The sequence below is a fragment of the Perca fluviatilis genome, chromosome 9 (genome assembly GCF_010015445.1).
Source record: "Perca fluviatilis chromosome 9, GENO_Pfluv_1.0, whole genome shotgun sequence".
NCBI lineage: Eukaryota > Metazoa > Chordata > Actinopteri > Perciformes > Percidae > Perca > Perca fluviatilis.
Genome location: NC_053120.1, coordinates 15,818,366 through 15,838,633, shown reverse-complemented (window position 1 = coordinate 15,838,633; position 20,268 = coordinate 15,818,366). Strand labels below are relative to the sequence as shown.

Sequence of the window (20,268 nt, the reverse complement as noted above, 5' to 3'; positions counted from 1 at the left end):
TCCCTATACATACCTTCCCCCACTGTCACACATTATGTGTGTGTGTGTGAGTATGTGAGTCTGCTCTGTGAGAGTCCACCATTCATCATTGTGAATTTTTGTTATTTGATATAATTGTACTTAAAGGAGCTGTACTTGATAGTCAGAACATTAATATAGCAAACACATATTTGCTATGTAAAAATATATTAAAGGCGTCCTGAGCAGAGAATGAAGTCACACTGTCTGTGAGCTTCTCTGTTCTTTGTTTTGATAGCCTGTCCGGCGTGCCTTCATGTTAGTGAATGTGGCTGGGAAAGAAACATAATTTATCTCACGTATTGGGGAACTGTCTGTACAAGTACAGCTTTTTTTTAAAGTGTAACAAGCTGCAACCTTGCATAAAAGAGTCAGCACCATTTTTCCATTTAAATTTAGGCAAGAGGACATGTAGAAAACAAGTAGGCCTACTAATCATTCTAAGCTCTTTCATGAGAAGAAACAACTCAAGGATTAATATGAAGTTGTGAAACTTGTCCTCCAGCATTAGGTTAAAGGGGATTTAGTCTCAGTGTAAACCTGGTTTCTGCTCTGTGTAACAACCGCAGTAAAAATACACCTCCATTAAATAAAACACATTATGCACCCTTAAAGTTATCACTCTGCACCCCTGAAGGACAGTCCTTAAAAGTGTTATAAGCACATTCAAGGGCTCAACTCGTGTATGTTCTATAGCTACCTCTAATAACACAACCAAACAGAGCCACTCATTTCAGTATTAAAAACTTAACAAAAGGCATTAATCAACCACTTTATTGGAATTGATTCAAAGAAATAAATTAAAAGCTGAAGCTCATGATATCGAGCTTATATATTATTGCTGCACCTTGCTTAATGGGCTTAGCCAGTATAAACAGTATAGTTTGCAGTTGTATGGTTTGCTCTGTGATGGTGTTATGGTAAACATATTTAGGTGATTGTAATATTTAATTTTCACTCTTTTAGTCTGTATAAAGAGGAACTTGTAACCCACTACATCAGGGGTCAGCAACCTTAGGCATGTGTGCCACCATTGGCACGCGGTAGCTCAACCAAGGGCACACTAGCAATAAGTGCGCAAGAGAGTTTGTTGGAAATTTTCCAATCTACATGCCAAAAGACCTCTTTCACAGTCATTGGCATGTAGTGACTACATGTTTGTGAATCAGTGTGCCGTGCAGGCATCACGCTTCCTCTGAGAAGCCAGTTCTACCTGAAAAATGACATTCAAAGCAACAGGATTTTGGCCAAACATCGCAAAGAATAAACTAATGAGAAGTCATCCAGTCCTAGAATTGTAATGGTGACTGTTGCAGAAAAAGTAAAAGCTGAGTTTTAGTCATAACTTTTTTCTTTTCAAACTTTTTTGATCCAGAGTGTGTTTGTGTGTACATGTTTTTGTGTGTGTCAGCCTGACCACAAGGTGATTGGCAGGTGTGAAGGAGCATGTAGACGATACCCTGGTCTCCTCTCAGTTTTGGTTTTCAGTTGCAAAGCCTGTATTGTGTGCTATGTGACACTTGTGTGCCACTGGCTCCCTAACTGCCATTTGCATTAACAGTGAAGGGAACCCCTCCCTTCTCACACATACAGTCCCCCCTTCCCCCCTTTTCAGTATCACCTACCGCCACCACTTTGATGGTGGCAAAGCTGCAGCAACAGGCTGCTATTTGGTTACTGATTATTTGCAGTATAAAACCACTTTGTTTTCTGGACTGTTTTATTAATTTATCTGCAGACAGGCTGACGCTGACCTACATGCACAGCCAGGCTGGGAAACTACAACAGTAAAACACTAAACACCTGTTCAAATGTGGCTGTGAAGTCTGAGGTCTCGTCATTTTAGCAGCTAACTACAATACAGCATATGGTTCTCTTTCTACTATCACCATTTGTCACCAGAACAAAATTTTGCATTTGATGTTAATTCTAAGTGATATAACACAAGATCTGTATAATCTAATTGTGGCCTATTATTAGTTTTAAGTGTGGAAGAAGATGCAGAGAACCTATGATCTAGAAATTGGAAGTCTTCTTTGGTGAAGGAGCGTTAACTGGCTCCAATCATTACCTGTTGGCCTAGTTAGTTGTTTATCTAACTGGGTGTGAATGCTGGTGTCGCTAATGAAGATTTGTCCACAGCCCTGCGGAGGAGGGTCTGGCTAGTCCACACAGCATTCCGGGATGGGAAAAAACGTGTTCTGGTTTATTGACATTTCTTTAAACCAATCACAATCGTCTTGGGCGGTGCTATGCGTCCGACAATGCCTCTGCAAAATAGCCTCGGGAAGGAACTTGTTTTGGTGGAACGTGTACGTTCAAAGGTTGTTTTAGTCGTGCAACAGAAAACTCAGATTCGACAGATTGTCTAGCTAGCTGTCTCCATTTTAACAATTTATCGATTTAGATCTGAGGAGCAGTTAACCATAGTCCTGCGTGCGTGCGTGCGTGCGTGCGTGCGTGCGTGTAGTGGGTGGTGAAAGGGGACATACAGTATAATGTTTATAAGGGTTATATACGTAGAGCTGACGGATGGAACAGACAAACAGAATTAGAGGGAAGACTGAGAGAGAAAGATAGAAGAGTGTAAAAGACAGAAAGTAAAACCAGAGAAGAGAGAGAAAAGGATAGACAGACGAGAGAGATATAGTAAGTGGTGGCATGGTCGTGCCGGTTGGACAGGATCCTGATTGGCTGCTTTCAGTCAACCAGGTACTCTGATGTTGTCACATTTGCAGACTCCAACCCTTTACCAATAACAGCTATTGCTTTCCATAATGCAGCTGGTCCATTACCAGCTTCTGCCGAGCCGCAGGTTGACATATTTAAAGTGAGTGTATTGTATGAAAAATGATGTGTACATTTGCAGCCACTACACAAACCCTGTTTGCATTTGATGTTAATTGATGTAAACACTGTTTAGTGCTTTTTCTTTTGATTTTCCTTCTTTTAAAGCACGACTCCTGTTATGTTCCACCTGTTCTTTTACATCATGGTGTTTGATCAAGATGTCGATCTTTATCAGTGACTATATTTACAGTACATGAACCAGATTAATCCAACTACTGACATCATTCTTAATTAGACAATATTTGGATGAAACTGGTTCTACTACAGAGCATGTCTGAGCATCTAAAGCATGTTACAGCATCAGTTTACTTCCGGGTTTTTAACTCCACACCCAACCTGTCTGTCATGGTGCTAACATGGTTTACCTTCTATCCAGTGTTGTCAGAAATACTTAGCTTCAGGCTGTTTTTGTTACAGCTATACAAATGCATACTAAATGCATCATTTAGCAGTTTGATTGCTGTATGTGTGAAAATTGCGATAGTCAGGATTTGATAGAGGTGTAAACAGGACTTAAATTAGGTAAGGTAATTAGAAAAGTAAACTTCAAAGGCCTTTCCTATTTGGAGTATTAATTGAAATAACTAAAGAATATTGCAGTTCATGTAAATATTATGTAAATTAATCTAGTCATATCTCAATTATTGGATTGTAACAGGCAGTGTAGGTAAAATTTCACATTGCTTACAGAAACCTGGCCAAAAAAATGCTTCCATATGCTGATGTGATATACGCATCACAAGGCAATGGCATCTCTGTATCCCGAATACTGTCATTTATGAAAGTGCTTGAATTTATATATTTTGTGCAAGAATAGAAATTGAGGTTTTCTTTTGATATTTTTGTTCCCAACGTTAGTAAATAGGCTATAAATTGTTTTGCTACGCTGTGAGAAGTGTTCACTCATTCAAGTCTCTCTTTTTAAAGGGGCGCTATGCAGTTTTGGCCATTTCTCGCTTTTTGCTGGCAGGTTTCTCTATAGAGCTCCCCCTACAGCATCGGAATAGATATTTGCCAGCTCCTATGTTTACTTGTGTCTGACTCCTCACTCGGTCAGTCTGCCGTTTCCTCTTTCTCTGTTCCTCCAACAATGCTTTCCTATCTTTCTGCTTCTTTTTTGCCGGCTCAGCCATAACAATAGTGTGAAAAACTCCATCACTACCTTGTTAGCCGGTTCCTGAATGGGCGTATGTGTGCAGTGCCGTTAAGCAATTTGTTACATTGCGAGACCTGATATCACGCAATACTTCCTGACGCTGAGGCCGGCGACTCGCCGGCCGAAAGTTGCAAGGGTGGGTTTTCCGCTCACAGGCGCTAGGGGGGAGCGAGACGACCACCATTCAACTCGAAAAAAGTCATATAACCATTTCAATAACTCTGAAGCTGTTCAGTTAAGGTACATTAAACAAACAAAAAAACTGCATAGTTCCCCTTTAATTGTTGTTTGTGAGTTTCTGAAAAGCCTGCTAGTTCTCATATAACAATGCTCAGTGTTGTAACAGTAATTAACCTTGATCCGTGTCTTAAACTGCCATGTTGGGTCCTTGAGTTTGAGGGAATTGGGCCTGGAAAATCCTTGAAAATTCCTTGAATTTTGATTTTGGTCACATGTTCATCAATACAAAGCAGGATACCGTGTCCGTGTTAACAGCGAATACCGAGTGAGACTTGAAACTGGATATGTATTAGTAAGAGGGATACTGTGAGTGTGTTAACACAGTTTACACTTCACTGTCGACCGACAACCCCTTCAGTTGGCAGGGAAACACTAAAACTAATCAACCCACTGATCTGTTTGTCAACACTGTAATGCTGCCTGCATGAAAATCTCCAGCTTTAATAGTTCATTCAGAGTTGCGTAATGCAGGTGTCATTTTAGAAAAGTGGTTGAACGGCATTTAGTTATTTCAGAAACCTTTTTCATGCCATGTTACCAAATCTGGAGCTACTGGGATCTGAGCGTTAGCCCCCTTTATACAGCGCTCCCACCACCGCCACTAATATTTGTTTGTGTGATCAGGACAAAGAGAGGGGGAGGGGAGGGAGAGCAAATGGCAAATAAAGCTACATTGGGGGATTGTAGTTGGGGGGGTAAATTACAAGATTTATGGTGCGGCACTTCACTAAATGCATGCATCCTGTACTTAAAACTCCCCCTTACCTCCAGCAGGCCTGTACATTAGCCGGCATCCCCCCACATCAACCCTGTTTAGTCTCGACCCCTCTGTCCCCCCTACCTACTAGAATATAAGATCTTATGGCAGCTTGGTGTCACTAATGAGGGCTGAACGCCACAACGAGGGGCAGTCTGTTAGTGGTAAGAGGCCACTACGGTCACCAATCATACCAGTGTTCAGCTTGACAGGCCTTTCATTTTCTCTGGCTTAGTGCTTTAAAGCAAACGCAGAAATCTTTCAGTAACTGATTGCAATTAGTTTTATTCACTTTCACTTGGCGGAGTAGCTGCTAGTGGTTAGTGTCAAGTAAGTCAGAATTAATATCAGTATGCAAATCTCAGTCAAATGTCAAATAAGGATTCCATTTCTTCTATAAGACTCCTTGTTTGAGTTTTAGCGCATACAGGCTCGTTCATGTTTTATCAGTGATGCAGCCAATACATGTGACACGATAATATTGGAAAGCCCTAATAGAGCTGCAACAATAAGCCAATCAATACATTAGCTAATTAACAGGCAACTATTTGGTTATTTGATTATTTTATTCTCCAGTGTGAAGATTTTTCTGCTTTTCTGTGTAATCTGATTGTAAGCTTAACATCTTAAGGTTTTTGGAATGTTGGTCGGACAAGACAAGCTATTTAAAGACGACATCTTGGGCTCTGAGAAGTGTGAATTGTCCCAGTCAGAAACTATTTTTCCGATTATTCCGACACCACATGAATGAAGAACAAATGCCTATCTGGCACTGTAAGCGAATGTGAAAAATAATTTGTGTATCCGCCCCGGGATTCAGATTCGCTCCAAATTTAAATGGGTTCATGTTTGGCCCATGCTACATCCTTCCAACCAATTTAATGAAAATCGGTGCAATTAGTTTTTCCGTAATCCTGCTAACAAACAAACAGATAAATCAAGCAAAAACATAACCTCCTTGGCGGATGAAGGAAATAAGCAGCAGACTTTCTGTTACAGCCCTAAAATGAAGAATTCAAACTGGGCGTGCCAGACTGTTGAGCTGCACATTTTAACAGTTTTTCAGTGTTGGTCATTTATACATAGGACGGACATTTGTTATATATAATATCGGAAAAAAAGTGGAAAATGGCCATCTCAATTTCCTAAAGCCCACATCTTCGAGTTGCTTGTTCTGTCCTACCAACAGTCCAAAACCCTAAGATATTCACTTATTGCTAGACAAAATATAGCAGTAAATCTTCACAATATTGAGAGGCTCAGACTAGAACATTTTTTGCCTAAATCAGTTATGGAAACAGTTGCCGATTTAGTTTTCTGTCCAACAATTCATGTCTTCAGCTCTAGTATGTAATGGTAACGTCTGTAAGTTATGTGCTGTGACGTTAATGCTTTCCAGTGATGTGATATGGAATGCTCTTCACTGGAGTACAGTACATCATCAGGGTTAGGTGTGGCTTTGCCTGCTCACTGTTGTGTCTGTGTAGTAACAATACACTGCCTGTGTTTCACAACCTGCTATTTTCAATAACAGATTATGAAACTCAATGATCTCACATAGATACTGTGTGATATGTAGTTGTAGATATAACTGCGAATGCCTCGAGTGCAATACTGAGGCTGTACCACTGCTTACTCACTCGTTAACTGTTAGGATCAAGTGTGTGACACATAAATAGAAAGACCTCCAACAAGATATTTCACTATCACACTGGCAAACTATAGGCTGGAAAAACAACCACAGGCTACAATGGCCTCACTGTACTCCCCAGAGTTGGCGCCCCACTTTTACTGCTAACTTTCACCGAACTTTTCCAGAGCACGGGGCCCCGCTAGCAGCTGGACCCACATCAGGTTCTCATCAAGCCAAACTGGCCCACAGCATTTCTCTCTCTGTCATCTCCTCTAATGATCAGAGGGCAACTGATTAGTTTCTCATGACAGATCTTTAAGGATGAATCTCCATGTGACATTTAAAAGTGACAAATTGTCATAGTAACAGCGGGAGCATTGAGGACATTTATATCAGCTATCTGATGCGTCATTACATTTTGCTTTTGTGACTGCAGAATACCCCGGTATTCTTCTTTCAGATCTCAAACATTTGTATTTGATACAAAACCATAAGTTATTGCTTCATCTTCATCATTCTCCTCTTCCTCTCCACAGCTGTATGAACTGGATAGAGACCCAAAGAGGAAAGAGTTTCTGGATGACCTCTTCAGCTTCATGCAAAAAAGAGGTATGTTACTGTGTGCGTGTGTGTGCATGCATGTGTGAAATAAACACAGTACATCAGTACACCACATTGGCTCTTACTCATTGAAGTACACCTACATTTATTCAGTTTCTTATGTTACCATATTATATCTCCTCGCTTTATATCCACCTAGTGTCATACAGAGACTCTTAATAGTTGGATATATACAGCCCACCTCTCTCTCTCTCTCTCTCTCTCTCTCTCTCTCTATCGCTCTCTCTGACATATGACACAGCACCATCTACTCATTTTTCACTCACATGGGTGGGGTCGTTATTCGTTTCGGAGATGATTGCTTAATGGTTGTGCAACCTCATGTCGTTCCTAGGCTATAACTAGAAGAGACGCATCATATTAATGCATAGGAATGGATTGGTTTACCTTCCCATCCTGGTGCTTGTCCACACGGCCCCACACACACACACACACACACACGCGCGCACACGCACAAACACACACACACACATGCCACCATGCAGGCTTTTCACATTGGTGACACACACAACATCAAAACTGCAACTGCAAACTATTCCAAAAACAAAATCCCATTTTGTCTTCACCCGGACAACAAATCATACTGATTGTGCAATATTGTATTTGCATGTATCGGAATCAAACAGATCTTCCTTCTCTCATAAATACAGAACAGCCATGTTAATTCGACAAGTTGATTTATGGCTGAATTAATCTGATCAGCAGGCCATGACATGAGACGTCAAACATGTGCTGCTGACAAATTGACAAGAACAGTACTAAATGTTCAGAGTGTCAGCCACCGGCAAAGGGTGGATCTGCCAAGTCCGCTCTGAGAATCTGAGAGCTCCATCTGCAGGTTGTACTGATAACTGAGGCATCACTCCCTAATATGCAAATCAAGGATTGATCATATTTCATGTCAAAGGTGGGACTGAAGATTGGGTTTGGGATCACTTGGTGTTTAAATGGATATAACTTGATTAAAAGATTCATAAAGCCTTTGATTTTCCTTGCTGGGAAAAAGGACATTTGTCACAGCTTAATACAAAATTGAATGTATTGATTAGGTCTTGCCCCAAGGCATTTTGTTTCATATTTGTTTTTTCATTAACTGACACGCATGTCATCTCTGGTTTGAAGAAAACTTTGTCAGGTTGAGTAACATTAACAAGAATTAAAACACAAATTCTAAATTTAATTAGTTAAAATTAAACTAAATTTAATGGACTGAAGCTCATGTCAAGTTAATTTTATTTATATATCCCAATATCACAAATCATGAATTTGCCTCAGGGGGCTTTACAATCTGTACAGCATACGACACCCTCTGTCCTTTTCGACTCTCGCTTTGCATAAAGAAAAACCCAAACAAACCCTTTAATGGGAGAAACAAATAGAAGAACCTTTAGGAAGAGCAACTGAGGAGGGATTTCTCTCCAAGGACGGACAGACGTGCCATAGATGTTGTGAATACAGAATAGACCAATATAATACAATTTCAATATATAGACAATCCAAATGAAATATATGAAAAAGAGTTCACCGTGTAACCTGGAAAGAGGACAGGCTACACAAACGCACAAGAGGCAAAACTGAAGCACATCATTCACACAGATAGGAGAATGAAACAAACAGAGGGAGAGATTTATGGCTGAATCACAAATTTGTCCCAGGGGCTTTGCAATCTGTACAGCATTAAATCAGCCATTATTTTTTTGGTAATATGTTTTTTTTGTTCATGCCAATTGAATTAGAGAGAGAGAGAGAGAGAGAGAGAGAGAGAGAGAGAGCTTGTGGGGCACAAACAACAAATTAATATTATTCTGGTCGGTAGGACTACTGGCCTTAAAATGATACATTGAGACTGAGACCAACCCACCAGCTGGATAATGAAAGAATGAGCAACTAATTGAAAGTCAAGGCAAAAAGATGAGTTTTGAGTTTGGATTTAAAGGCCTCAACAGAAACAGATGGTCTGATGTCCATAGGGAGGTTATTCCTAGAGAAAGGGGGCCCAATAGTTAAAGGCCCCGTGGTCTGCTGACTTTTTTTTTTTTAAACACTGGGGACAGACAGGAGGAATGTATTCGGATATCGGAGAGTCCTGATTCGAGTAGTAGTAAGTAAGGTTTAAGGAAATTAGACAGGTAGGAAGGGACGTGCCCAAGTCATCAGAAGCACCTTAAAGTCTGATCTGACATGGGTCGGGAGACAATGAAGGGAAGCTCAAACTATTGTAATGTGTAATATGGTCTCACTGGTCTGCTCCTCGCTGTGAGTGTGTTATTTTTATTATTTCTGGATGACCTTTCTCCTGTGTGTGTGTGTGTGTGTGTGTGTGTGTGTGTGTGTGTTGTTATTACAGGAACCCCAGTGAATCGTATTCCCATCATGGCCAAGCAGGTTCTGGATCTGTACATGCTCTACATGCTGGTGACAGAGAAGGGCGGCCTGGTGGAGGTCATCAACAAAAAACTGTGGAGGGAGATCACCAAGGGACTCAACCTGCCTACCTCAATCACCAGTGCAGCCTTCACCCTCCGCACACAGTCAGTACACACACACATACACACACACACACACACACACACACACACACTAGTGATAGACCGATTTTATCGGCCGGCCGATATATCGGACCAATATTTGTGTCTTTACGTGTATCAGCATCAGCCGATACGTGGCTGCTGCGTTCGCCGATAGTTTTTTCTCGGCATTATTTACAGACCGCCATCCACAGGCAGCTCTGTGTTGCTGGAGACGCTGCAGTTCCAAGGGGGTTAGCTTCGCTTCAGAACTCGAACCTCCGATGGCACCATTTTGTTGCTACAAAGGTATCACCTCCTGTTAGCATTCCACTGACCTTTTTTTTTTACGTCACTTGACTGTGAATAACTTTACATCTGAAGCATTTAAAGACTCTATTTGTCTGTTGTTTAGTTCTAAAGAAACACGACAATGTATAAAAGGCTCCATTACCTTGTACCTCACGTTATGGCTCCCTAGCAGACGTTTTTGTAAAAATAGGCTAACGATTGTGTCATAACCAAGTGACTTACTGTCGCACAGTAGAGGAATTACCGTATAGTACAGGAGAAGCTCGCAGGCAGTTTCGACTTACGTTAGCTGTTTAGGTTTAATTACTAATGTTAACTAGCATGTTAGTTAGCAATAATTAGCCTGTGCTTATGTTATCTCCTTACATATACCTACTCTCCGTCTCTTTAAGATTGGGAATGATTGAGATTTCTCTTGGCACAGCTACTAGAAGACTTCCAACTTTCAGACAGGTTGCTCACGTCACATTTACGTTATCTCTCTCAGTTGGAGGCTGCGCAGTAAAGCAAGAGATCACCGGAAAAGTGCTTCTAACAGCCTTCACTGGTCTCCGTCCAGAGCAACGGGGTCTATTGGTCCATTATATATATGTCAATGTGCAGTTCACGTGCAGACCGTGCACTGCCCCTCCTCCACTAGCAGAGTGCTGGTGCTGGAAGCCTGGCAGGCTTAATCTTAAATTCGTAAGTCTTAAATTACAAATAAGCACTTTATTTCAATGGCTACTTTTCAGGTTTATTGTTTTCTTAAATTATTTAAATGTGTTGACAAAGGACATTTTGTGATGACCTGATTATATCCGTCTTATAATATGTCAGCAAGCAATGCATCATCAAGGCTGTGTTGTACAGTTAACCATATGCAGTGCACCCATGCATATGATGCACATTGCACACATTATTTGGGTGATATGAATGTAAGATGATTGCAGAAGTGACAGTGATCTGTGTTTTTGTTTATTATTTTTAAAGAAATGATTCCGAAAACTAGTCCAGTGTGGCAGGGTTTACATTTTTATGATGTAAATTGAGGGAGAAAAAGCAGTATCGGCTCCAAATATCAGCTCAAGAAAATCAGTAGCCCGTATTGGTCATTGGCTAAGAAAAAATCCATATTGGTCGATCCCTAACACACACACACACACACACACACACACTTTGTAGTGTAGCTGAAATGTTACTCAGTTACATTGGTGTGTTTGGTTTGTTTGGATTCACACTGTCAGTTACGAGCCACAAGGGCCTGTAATCAAAACTTACAAGTAGCTATTTTATTTGACCGTTTTGGTTGCTTTAATCTTGCTCAGAGATCAATAACACAACTGATTTGTGTTTCTATAGTCGGCCACAACTCTCATACCCATAATCCTTTTGTTCTGCTAAGCGATTTCAAGCATGTGGAGCTGCTGGTCAACATCCATTTCGTTTGACCAATTAACCCCTATGTTTCAAGTCATTTCCTGTTATTGGTTCATATTGCAGTACGTTCTCACTCCTTATTAGCTGCACCGCAGATCAGTTCTAACGAGAATGAGACCTGCATTTTCAAGATTCTTGTGCCGTTATTTAGTTAATTATTCTATCCCATCTAGTTATTGTCAATCACTCGATATCTTCTATGATTAAAGGGCGAGTTACTTTTTTTATTGCGCACAGCTCCATGTTTGGAGAAACAGACAAGAAGCTAAGCAATGCTTTGGATGCCATACTGCTTTGGACGCCATGATAGGTCGGATCCGAAAGTCACAATAACACGAACCAAAGTCACACAGTAACACTAACTAACTACAGTGCCTTGCGAAAGTATTCGGCCCCCTTGAACTTTTCGACCTTTTGCCACATTTCAGGCCTCAAACATAAAGATATAAAACTGTAATTTTTTGTGAAGAATCAACAACAAGTGGGACACAATCATGAAGTGGAACGAAATTTATTGGATATTTCAAACCTTTTAAACAAATAAAAACTGAAATATTGAAGTGCAAAATTATTCAGCCCCCTAAGTTAATACTTTGTAGCGCCACCTTTTGCTGCGATTACAGCTGTAAGTCGCTTGGGGTATGTCTCTATCAGTTTTGCACATCGAGAGCTGACATTTTTGCCCATTCCTCCTTGCAAAACAGCTCAAGCTCAGTGAGGTTGGATGGAAGCGTTTGTGAACAGCAGTTTTCAGTTCTTTCCACAGATTCTCGATTGATTCAGGTCTGACTTTGACTTGGCCATTCTAACACCTGGATATGTTTATTGTGAACCATTCCATTGTAGATTTTGCTTTATGTTTTGGATCATTGTCTTGTTGGAAGACAAATCTCGTCCCAGTTCAGGTCTTTTGCAGACTCCATCAGGTTTTCTTCCAGAATGGTTGTATTTGGCTCCATCCATCTTCCCATCAATTTTAACCATCTTCCCTGTCCCTGCTGAAGAAAAGCAGGCCAAACCATGATGCTGCCACCACCATGTTTGACAGTGGGGATGGTGTGTTCAGGGTGATGAGCTGTGTTGCTTTTCGCCAAACATAACGTTTTGCATTGTTGCCAAAAGTTTGATTTTGGTTCATCTGACCACAGCACCTTCTTCCACATGTTTGGTGTGTCTCCCAGGTGGCTTTTGGAAACTCTAAACTTTTATGATATCTTTAAGAAATGTTTTTGTTTCATAAAATTGTGTATATGGTAATCACCCTTGAATTTGGATTGTAGTGGTTATCAATGCAATTTTTTGTATATTGTTTTGTTTTTATTTATTTTATGATTAAATTATTAGTAATGATAGAGGTGTTCATTATTGTTTGTTACAAAAATAAGTTTTTATAGTTGGGTAAGTATGTAGCTAACTGATCAAGGCAGCGATAGCATCTCCTGTGTTCTGCAAGGTGTCAAAGGAGTGTGGTGGTTTTTTTAATAGAGCGATATGTACTGCTGTGGATGGGGTTACCAGCAGAACCTATTTTAGCCATCTAAAAAAAGGACCACCTAAAAAAATCTAAATAAGTTTAAGCTTATGCTATATTTAGAATATTTTCACCCCTTTACCTTGCCGTCAGACAGCCCTTTCCGAGGGAACTGAAGCAGTTATTGCTCTCTTAAAAACTCCATTGACAAAAACATGAATTTCACCTCGCAGAACATGGGAGTTGCTGGTCTAACGTTACCCCTGCCTAACATGTTGTCCATAGTAGTTACATTGCTTTGCTTCTGTGCCGTTATTGCAAAACTTAGCACAGCTAACGTTCACTCAGCTATTGCTAGCATTCACAATAATCATAACCTTAGACGGGCTGGTGCGTATGGTTTGACCATGTCCTGGATGTAGGATAGACAGAGCCATTCACAGCACAGTAAGCAAGTAGCAGTGTCTTGAACTGGATTTGAGCAGCCAGTGATGGGTGCGTAGAAGCAGTGTAGACATCATTACGGGTTATTTTTTAGAAGACATAATACAACTGTATTTATGTGCTAAGTAGCATAGAAAACTGATCTTGATGTGTAAAATTAGCGAAATATCCCTTTAAGTTGACTAAAGGTTCATCCCACCCATCCCAAGAGTTTCAAATTAAAGCTTCTTCAAGTTTTAGGAACAAGTTGACATTTTCACCAGTAGGTTAAAGCTCAGGACATTCCTATGCTAACAGGCCTTTAGTGAAACATAAACACATTGTGTTCCTTTCAGATACATGAAGTACCTATACCCATACGAATGTGATAAGAGGAGTCTGAGCAACCCCAACGAGCTCCAGGCAGCCATCGACAGTAATCGGCGGGAGGGCCGCCGACAGAGCTTTGGCAGCTCCCTATTTACCTATTCGCCCAACGGGACGCCCACCATGCTCTCCTCACCGAAGCTCCCCTCAGCCAGTGTGGGTCTGACGGTTGGCACCAACGGGGCCTCGCTTACCCCCATCCAGAAGATCAAGAAAGGTGAGAATACACTCACATCACATTACATGGGTTAACTGTTGGAGTCGATGTTTGACGCCTGGAAAGCAGGAAAGAGTTCATTTTGAGAGACTGACTGTTGATTTTGGCTTTGTAATCTTTTTTTTACATTGCTCAAAATTGTGATAAGAAATGTGTTAAAAATGATTCCAACTTGTCTGTATCATTTTTAAATGAAAATATCAATCCTTCATATCAGATGTTACCAAATCTTGAGTTTCAAAGCAATATATTTACTGCTAGGAAGCAGATGTGGTGAACATGTTTGAGTAGGAAGCTCAAATCTTCATCTTTCCCATTTAATAGAAATGAATTTGCTCTCCTCTCTGCTTTAAGCGATCTTAATACACAGTAACATACATTAGTATCTCAGACCAGCTGGTTTTCTGTCAGTGTTGTCTGGGAGTAACATATTTTATATTTTGCCTGGATAACCCATCATATTCAGTTGTATTTGAGTTGAAGTTTGCCCCCTCTCTTCCTCTCTGTTGTGTCCGGCCAGAAGAGGAAGGAGGCCAGCCACTGCCGGGCCTCGGTGTGGCTCGTCTGCCAGCGGGCCTTGCAGGCCACACGGTGGCTGCTGTGCAGGTAGCGGCAGCTCAGGCAGCTCAGATGGCGGCTCTGGAGCAGCTGAGGGACAAACTGGAGGCCGGCGAGCCACCAGAGAAAAAAATGGCGCTGTCGGCCGAGGAACACCACCGACTGCTGCAGAGAGCTCTGCAACACAACCTGCTGGCCATGACCGCTCAGATACCCATGAACATCCGCATCAATAACCAAGGTACTGAACACACTGTCAGTTTCTGATATATTCAGAACATGAGTAGAACAAAACAACCAGTCAGACATGATTTTTCACATCAGATGAAGAAGTGCTGTGCTCCCCTGTGGAAATTCTTCCACTATCAAATCAACATAAGATAAAAGTGTGAACAAGCTTTCTTACATCTGCTGAGCTCAAAAGGTCAAACTTTAGAGGTTCTTTTTCAGACAGAAGAACACACTGATGTCAACTTCAACAGTAATTTCCAAATCTATGATTGATGACTTTTGTTCTGATTAAAGTAGATATCGTCTTTGGTCTGACAATATAATATAAACGTTTTTGGTTTTTATTATCTCTGTTGAATTTAAGAAAGTTCATACTTGGCCATGTATTTCCATCAGAGTGCCAGGCAGCAGATATAAACAGGGTCATTTGGTTCAACAGACATCAATATTCATTTAAGAATTACAATAATCAGTCAGCACAAAGTATGATCTTCCAGAGAGATCTACCTCTGAAGAAAATGTTCTAAGAATCTGAAATAAAAAACAAAACAATTTATTATTACCACATCACATCTGCTCTGGGTTTTACATTTCATTGTTTTACCCCAGAATTTACATGACCTGGATTTCACACACTCTCCCTCTTCCTGGCAGTTGGTATCTCAATACACTCTTGTCATTTTACCACAAACCACAGTACCCAACAGTGAGGAAGTAACCCACAGCGGGCCTATATGTTGACCTGTTTAGCTTATAGAAGCAGCATGCATACATATACAATACATGTGTGTTTGTCTGAGCTGGGATTCCCTTCTGCTTTCAAACACTTAGATCTTATAGCAGAGTTTGTGTTGGTTGATGTCTATCTGATTGAACACGCAAACTGTTTCTCAGTACTGATTATACAGGTGACTTCAGAGAAAGGTAGAATTGGATGTTTTTGCAAATTCGTACAATTGTGCTGTCAGAGAGTATTGTGTATTTGAGTTGCTCTTTTGGTTTGTAGATAGTTACGGGAGAAGTCAACTCTGGACTGGTGTTACAAAGACATCTTGTAGTCTTTAAACTGAATAAAACTACAGTTTTATTTAACACGACTCTACTTTGTGGTTTTTCTTTCTTATAGATAGCAGGCAGGACTCGGCCCTGAACCTTACCACAAACGGCACAAGCAGCATCAGCATGTCAGTGGAGCTCAATGGAGTGGTGTACACTGGTGAGTATCGCTGTCATGTGCCACAGGTTCATCTTTCTTCTTAGTAAATATGTACTTTACTTTAAAGGTCCCATATTGTAAAAAAAAAAAAAAAATCCCTTAGTCTTTTTGTCACAGTATGACTACCAGGTTAGGTAATTTCCACTCCCCAATTTAAAATTTGTATCCCACTCACTTTTCTAGTTTCATATTGATTTTCGTAAGAAAATCCCTCTTAACATTGTCCTCTTACTACGCACTAGGGTCCGACAGGACAAGCGAGGAGTTCATAAAATGCCTTCAATGATTACCGTGTGCACAGAGGACAGAGAACTTTTTTTTCATCTAAAGAAAAGAAAGAAAGTTAAAAAAAAATCCCAAAGTGTTGACTAATCTTATAAAGAAAGCAAATGTTAACTAGTCCTTTAAGCTTTATTTTAAAATTGAACAAAATTAAACCGGCAAACTTTGTATTCTAACCTTTTAGAATACCTCTAACCTTTTTTTGTGTTTGTTGTATCTTCCTGTCCAGGCGTTCTTTTTGCTCAGGCAGCAGCAGGAACGTCCGTCTCCAACAAGACGGTCAGCAGTCGTGTTGCTCCACAGCAGCAGCAGAACACACCTACCTCAACCTCATCCTCAACCTCCAGCAACCTGTTGTCTTAACTGGCCTTTCCCCTTCTTTTTTTTAAGTACCACGCTAAGTAAAGCCAAAAATCAACCTCATTTTCTACATAATCTATGCCAAAAAGAGAAGAACCATCAACTGTACAGAAAGACACAAACTGAAACTCCGATCACTTGAAGTACACTATCTCAGGTTTTCGCTCACCAACTCGCCTCTTTTGTTCTTCATAGCCAAAATGATTTCGGAAAAAAAAAGAATATCTCAACTGAGAGCCAGTATATGCTAAACAAATATGTATGCACAACCTGTAAATTATTTATTTCTGCATAAATGTACAGATTGTTGGAGAACAAAAGAGAAGGTAATAACTAGGAAGGTTAATGCACTGTTTACACACACAAACACAGCTACTGATTGACAGCAATGTTTTATCCTCTAGGGGAGAGATTTTGTTTATTTTATTTTATCTTTTCATTGTCATTATTGTTATTCTCTTTACTGTGTTTTATCATTTAAATCTTTACCAATCCCCTCACTGCAGGAAAAAAAAAATAAAAAAAAATATATATATATATATATATATATATATATATATATATATATATATATATTTAGAATTCTATAAAAAGAAAATATGAATAGCCTCTATTTTAAATCAGAAAAGCTTTAAAAGGTATATGTTGTTTCGTTAGGGCATATAACAATTTACCGTTGTGACCTCATTTTGTGTAAAACCTTATTCACATGGCAGCCATTTTGGATCCCGATTTGGAAGAGTCCGGTGCCGGTCTGCGGCATGCCACAGATTCTCCAGTGAAACACAAATGGAAAACAGAATATTGGTTCACTTTTTCACACATTTTATCTATTATCTATTGCTACCAGAGTCTCGTCAGTAGCGAGTTAGCTAGAGTGCTATGTAGCTGATGAATTCAAGCAGTCTTCTTCCTGAGACAGCTGGCTCATTTTGATCTAAAATCCTTATCTGCTTGTTGACATAAGGACCGTTTAATGTATATCTGTGCCAGTCTTGCAGGTAGTTTGTCAAGTTAGTGTTCAAAATCGCTGTTTTCTAAGGTCAGGTAGGGAAAATGAACTAAAGCCTTTCTTGAGTTTTTTTTTCCTGCTCGATGCATCTCAACACGCTGGACTTTCTGAGCCTCAGTCCAACACATCAACTGTTGCTGTTTGGGCTTCAGATCGTATGTGAATAATACACGTTTCTGATTGTTCTCAGGTGTCCGTCAGCTCATCGCTTTGTACAATCTCTTGACAGAGCAATGTATTTAACATCTTTCTCTGCGGAAAGATCAATTTTTAATTTTAATTTTTTTTCTAACTTGGCCTTCTAGTGGAGTGATTGTCTTAAGGTCATATGCATGCCTGTATTTGTAGATAAAGCCCTTCAGGGATCAGGAGTGAGGCAGGAAAACTGTGATTTCCTGTCTTAAATTCACAGGAGTCGTGTATCCACTAAATCCTTGTCATTGTGGAGACACTCACGTGGACAATCAGGTGTCAGGAGACGCTATCTGAGCTTCAGAGCAACTTATTAACTTTAGTTACTTCAGCTCGTATCAGACGTTTTGTTGTTGTTTTGTATTATAGATTACAGATGATTTTATTTTTTGTTTCAGCTTTGTGTTTTACATGATTTAGTGCTTCTTCTGATCCAAGTGCTTCTTATCCTGTGTTGTGACATGGACCAGGTCTCCTTGAGGCTGGCTGTCAAGGATATAACAGAGAATGTCTTGTGATCCTCTGACTATTTTTTTAGACGTTGCTTAATTGGGGATTTTGACAATGTGATCTCAGAGGTAATAGCTGCGGCTGAGCGCTTGCTTGTGTCTTATTGTTTGTACAAACACTCACTGCAGTTAGATTTATAAAAAGTGAAATCTGCCACAGTGGAGATACCATATCATTCATGTGTAGTTGTGTTTCTGCATTTTGAAGTCAATCAATCTATCAGCTTTTTGAACTTTAACCTGTGTTACCTCTCTGAACTGTTAAAGATTGTTACTCTACCCACCCAACCCCACCTCGACGCAAAGCAGCCTCATTCCTACTGACGTTAGGAAGTAAATCAGGCTTTGTATGTGGGTTCTGTTTGGAGGCCTTAACACAGCATGAGATGACCAGAGAGCCAGCAGTACCTCCGTCTAATCAGTTTTTACTGTTCCAGTCAAATATCACCAGATGGCCGTCGCGGCTTTGATTCTGGACTCGCTTCTCGGTGGGAAATCACCACCAGCTGCTACGCAAACACTGTTCAGTTTTGTAAAGTAGGCTACTTTACCATTACTCTCATTCAAAGACACACAAAATAATGAAATGCTCTTCTTAAAGGTTTGATAAAATAGTGAGAAGTGAACTGTCCAGCCTCACTTGTTTTAATACATCCTACAAAAAGAAAAGTGAAGCTTTAGTTGGATTTTAAGTTAGTTTGTCAGAGGCAGAACCAGGGGTTGATGCATAGACTGTAAAGGTGAAGCCAAAACATCTAGACTGCCCCCCTGGTGGCTGGCTGCAGGACCGGTCATAAATCCAACAAAAAAAATCACACGTCAAACACATTTTCCCTAAGATGGTTTCTGTCATTCCTGTCATCAGGTAGTTCTTATCACTCAATGTATGTTGAAGTGTTCGTTTTTCTGATACGTTTGGTTTTTATTTGTTATTTGATGCTATAAAAATGGGGTGAAACGTTGTGATTGACAGCTGTGATTGACTCGCAATTGGTCAGGTGGGTGTATTGGCGGGACTGCCCAATCACTACTGCGCAGACTCTGGCTCCAAAATTAGAAAGTTTCCGGGATATTTTGGCTTTACTTTTGTACAGTGGGAGGAAGTGGAGAGACGTCGCCCATCTTTATACAGGCCTACAGTCTATGGACAGAACTGAAAGCAGAGACAGGATGTTATTGGTTGTGTTAAATCTTAATGAAGCTGAAAACCATAGTGTTTCCATAGTGAGGAAAGAGGAATTCTTGTCAAATATTTTAACCGGCAGCTGACTCTCCACATGGGGGCTCTTTATGTCTCATAGTTGCTGTTTTCTTTGTGGGTGTTTGAGTTTTACATTTTTACACTTGTATCACCTGTCGGCTAAAATAACTACTGTTAGGAAAACTGGTCAGATGTCCGCAATGGCACCTCAGCTCCACCCAACCAAGACCCTGCAACACACACAAACACGCACACACACTACACGGGACCGAGGCAAAGGATGCTGGGGCCATCACACTATATACATAAATAATGATGGAGAATCATTGCGTCTCACTAACCTTCAGTGGTTGTTAACTACTCAAACCAGAACTCAGTTTGTGATTGTACAATACCAACTGTAAGCTTTTTTTCATGATCATTGAGCTTTCTCAGGCACTTAATTAATAATTATTAATAATTTCAATAGGTCCCAAGTTTATAGTTACTCAACACAAAATACAGAACTTTGCAGCTGCAAACTTGCAGTTGTTGGCTGCAGGTGGCACAAGTGTCCCCTTTTTCGTTATTGGTTAGGCTCTTGGTGTAGATTTGTTACAAAGGAAGGAAATGTGTATTTCTACAGTGAAGAATGTAGGTAAATCTGGCTGCTTCCTCACTGTGGACAATTGAGTCGTGTTGAGAGTCATTTACAGA

General features: G+C 40.3%; 1 protein-coding gene across 1 annotated transcript in view; it reads left to right on the top strand.

The window, feature by feature from the left end:
* Positions 1–17,166, top strand: part of arid3a (AT rich interactive domain 3A (BRIGHT-like)) — a 51,500-nt gene extending 34,334 nt beyond the window's left edge. The window contains exons 4-9 of the mRNA XM_039811182.1: positions 7,191–7,263; positions 9,623–9,806; positions 13,764–14,011; positions 14,532–14,810; positions 15,927–16,016; positions 16,528–17,166. Of these exons, the coding sequence (XP_039667116.1) occupies positions 7,191–7,263; positions 9,623–9,806; positions 13,764–14,011; positions 14,532–14,810; positions 15,927–16,016; positions 16,528–16,661 (1,008 nt within the window). The 3' untranslated portion in view covers positions 16,662–17,166. The remainder of the gene's footprint in view (positions 1–7,190; positions 7,264–9,622; positions 9,807–13,763; positions 14,012–14,531; positions 14,811–15,926; positions 16,017–16,527) is intronic.
* The last annotated feature ends 3,102 nt before the right edge of the window (positions 17,167–20,268 follow it).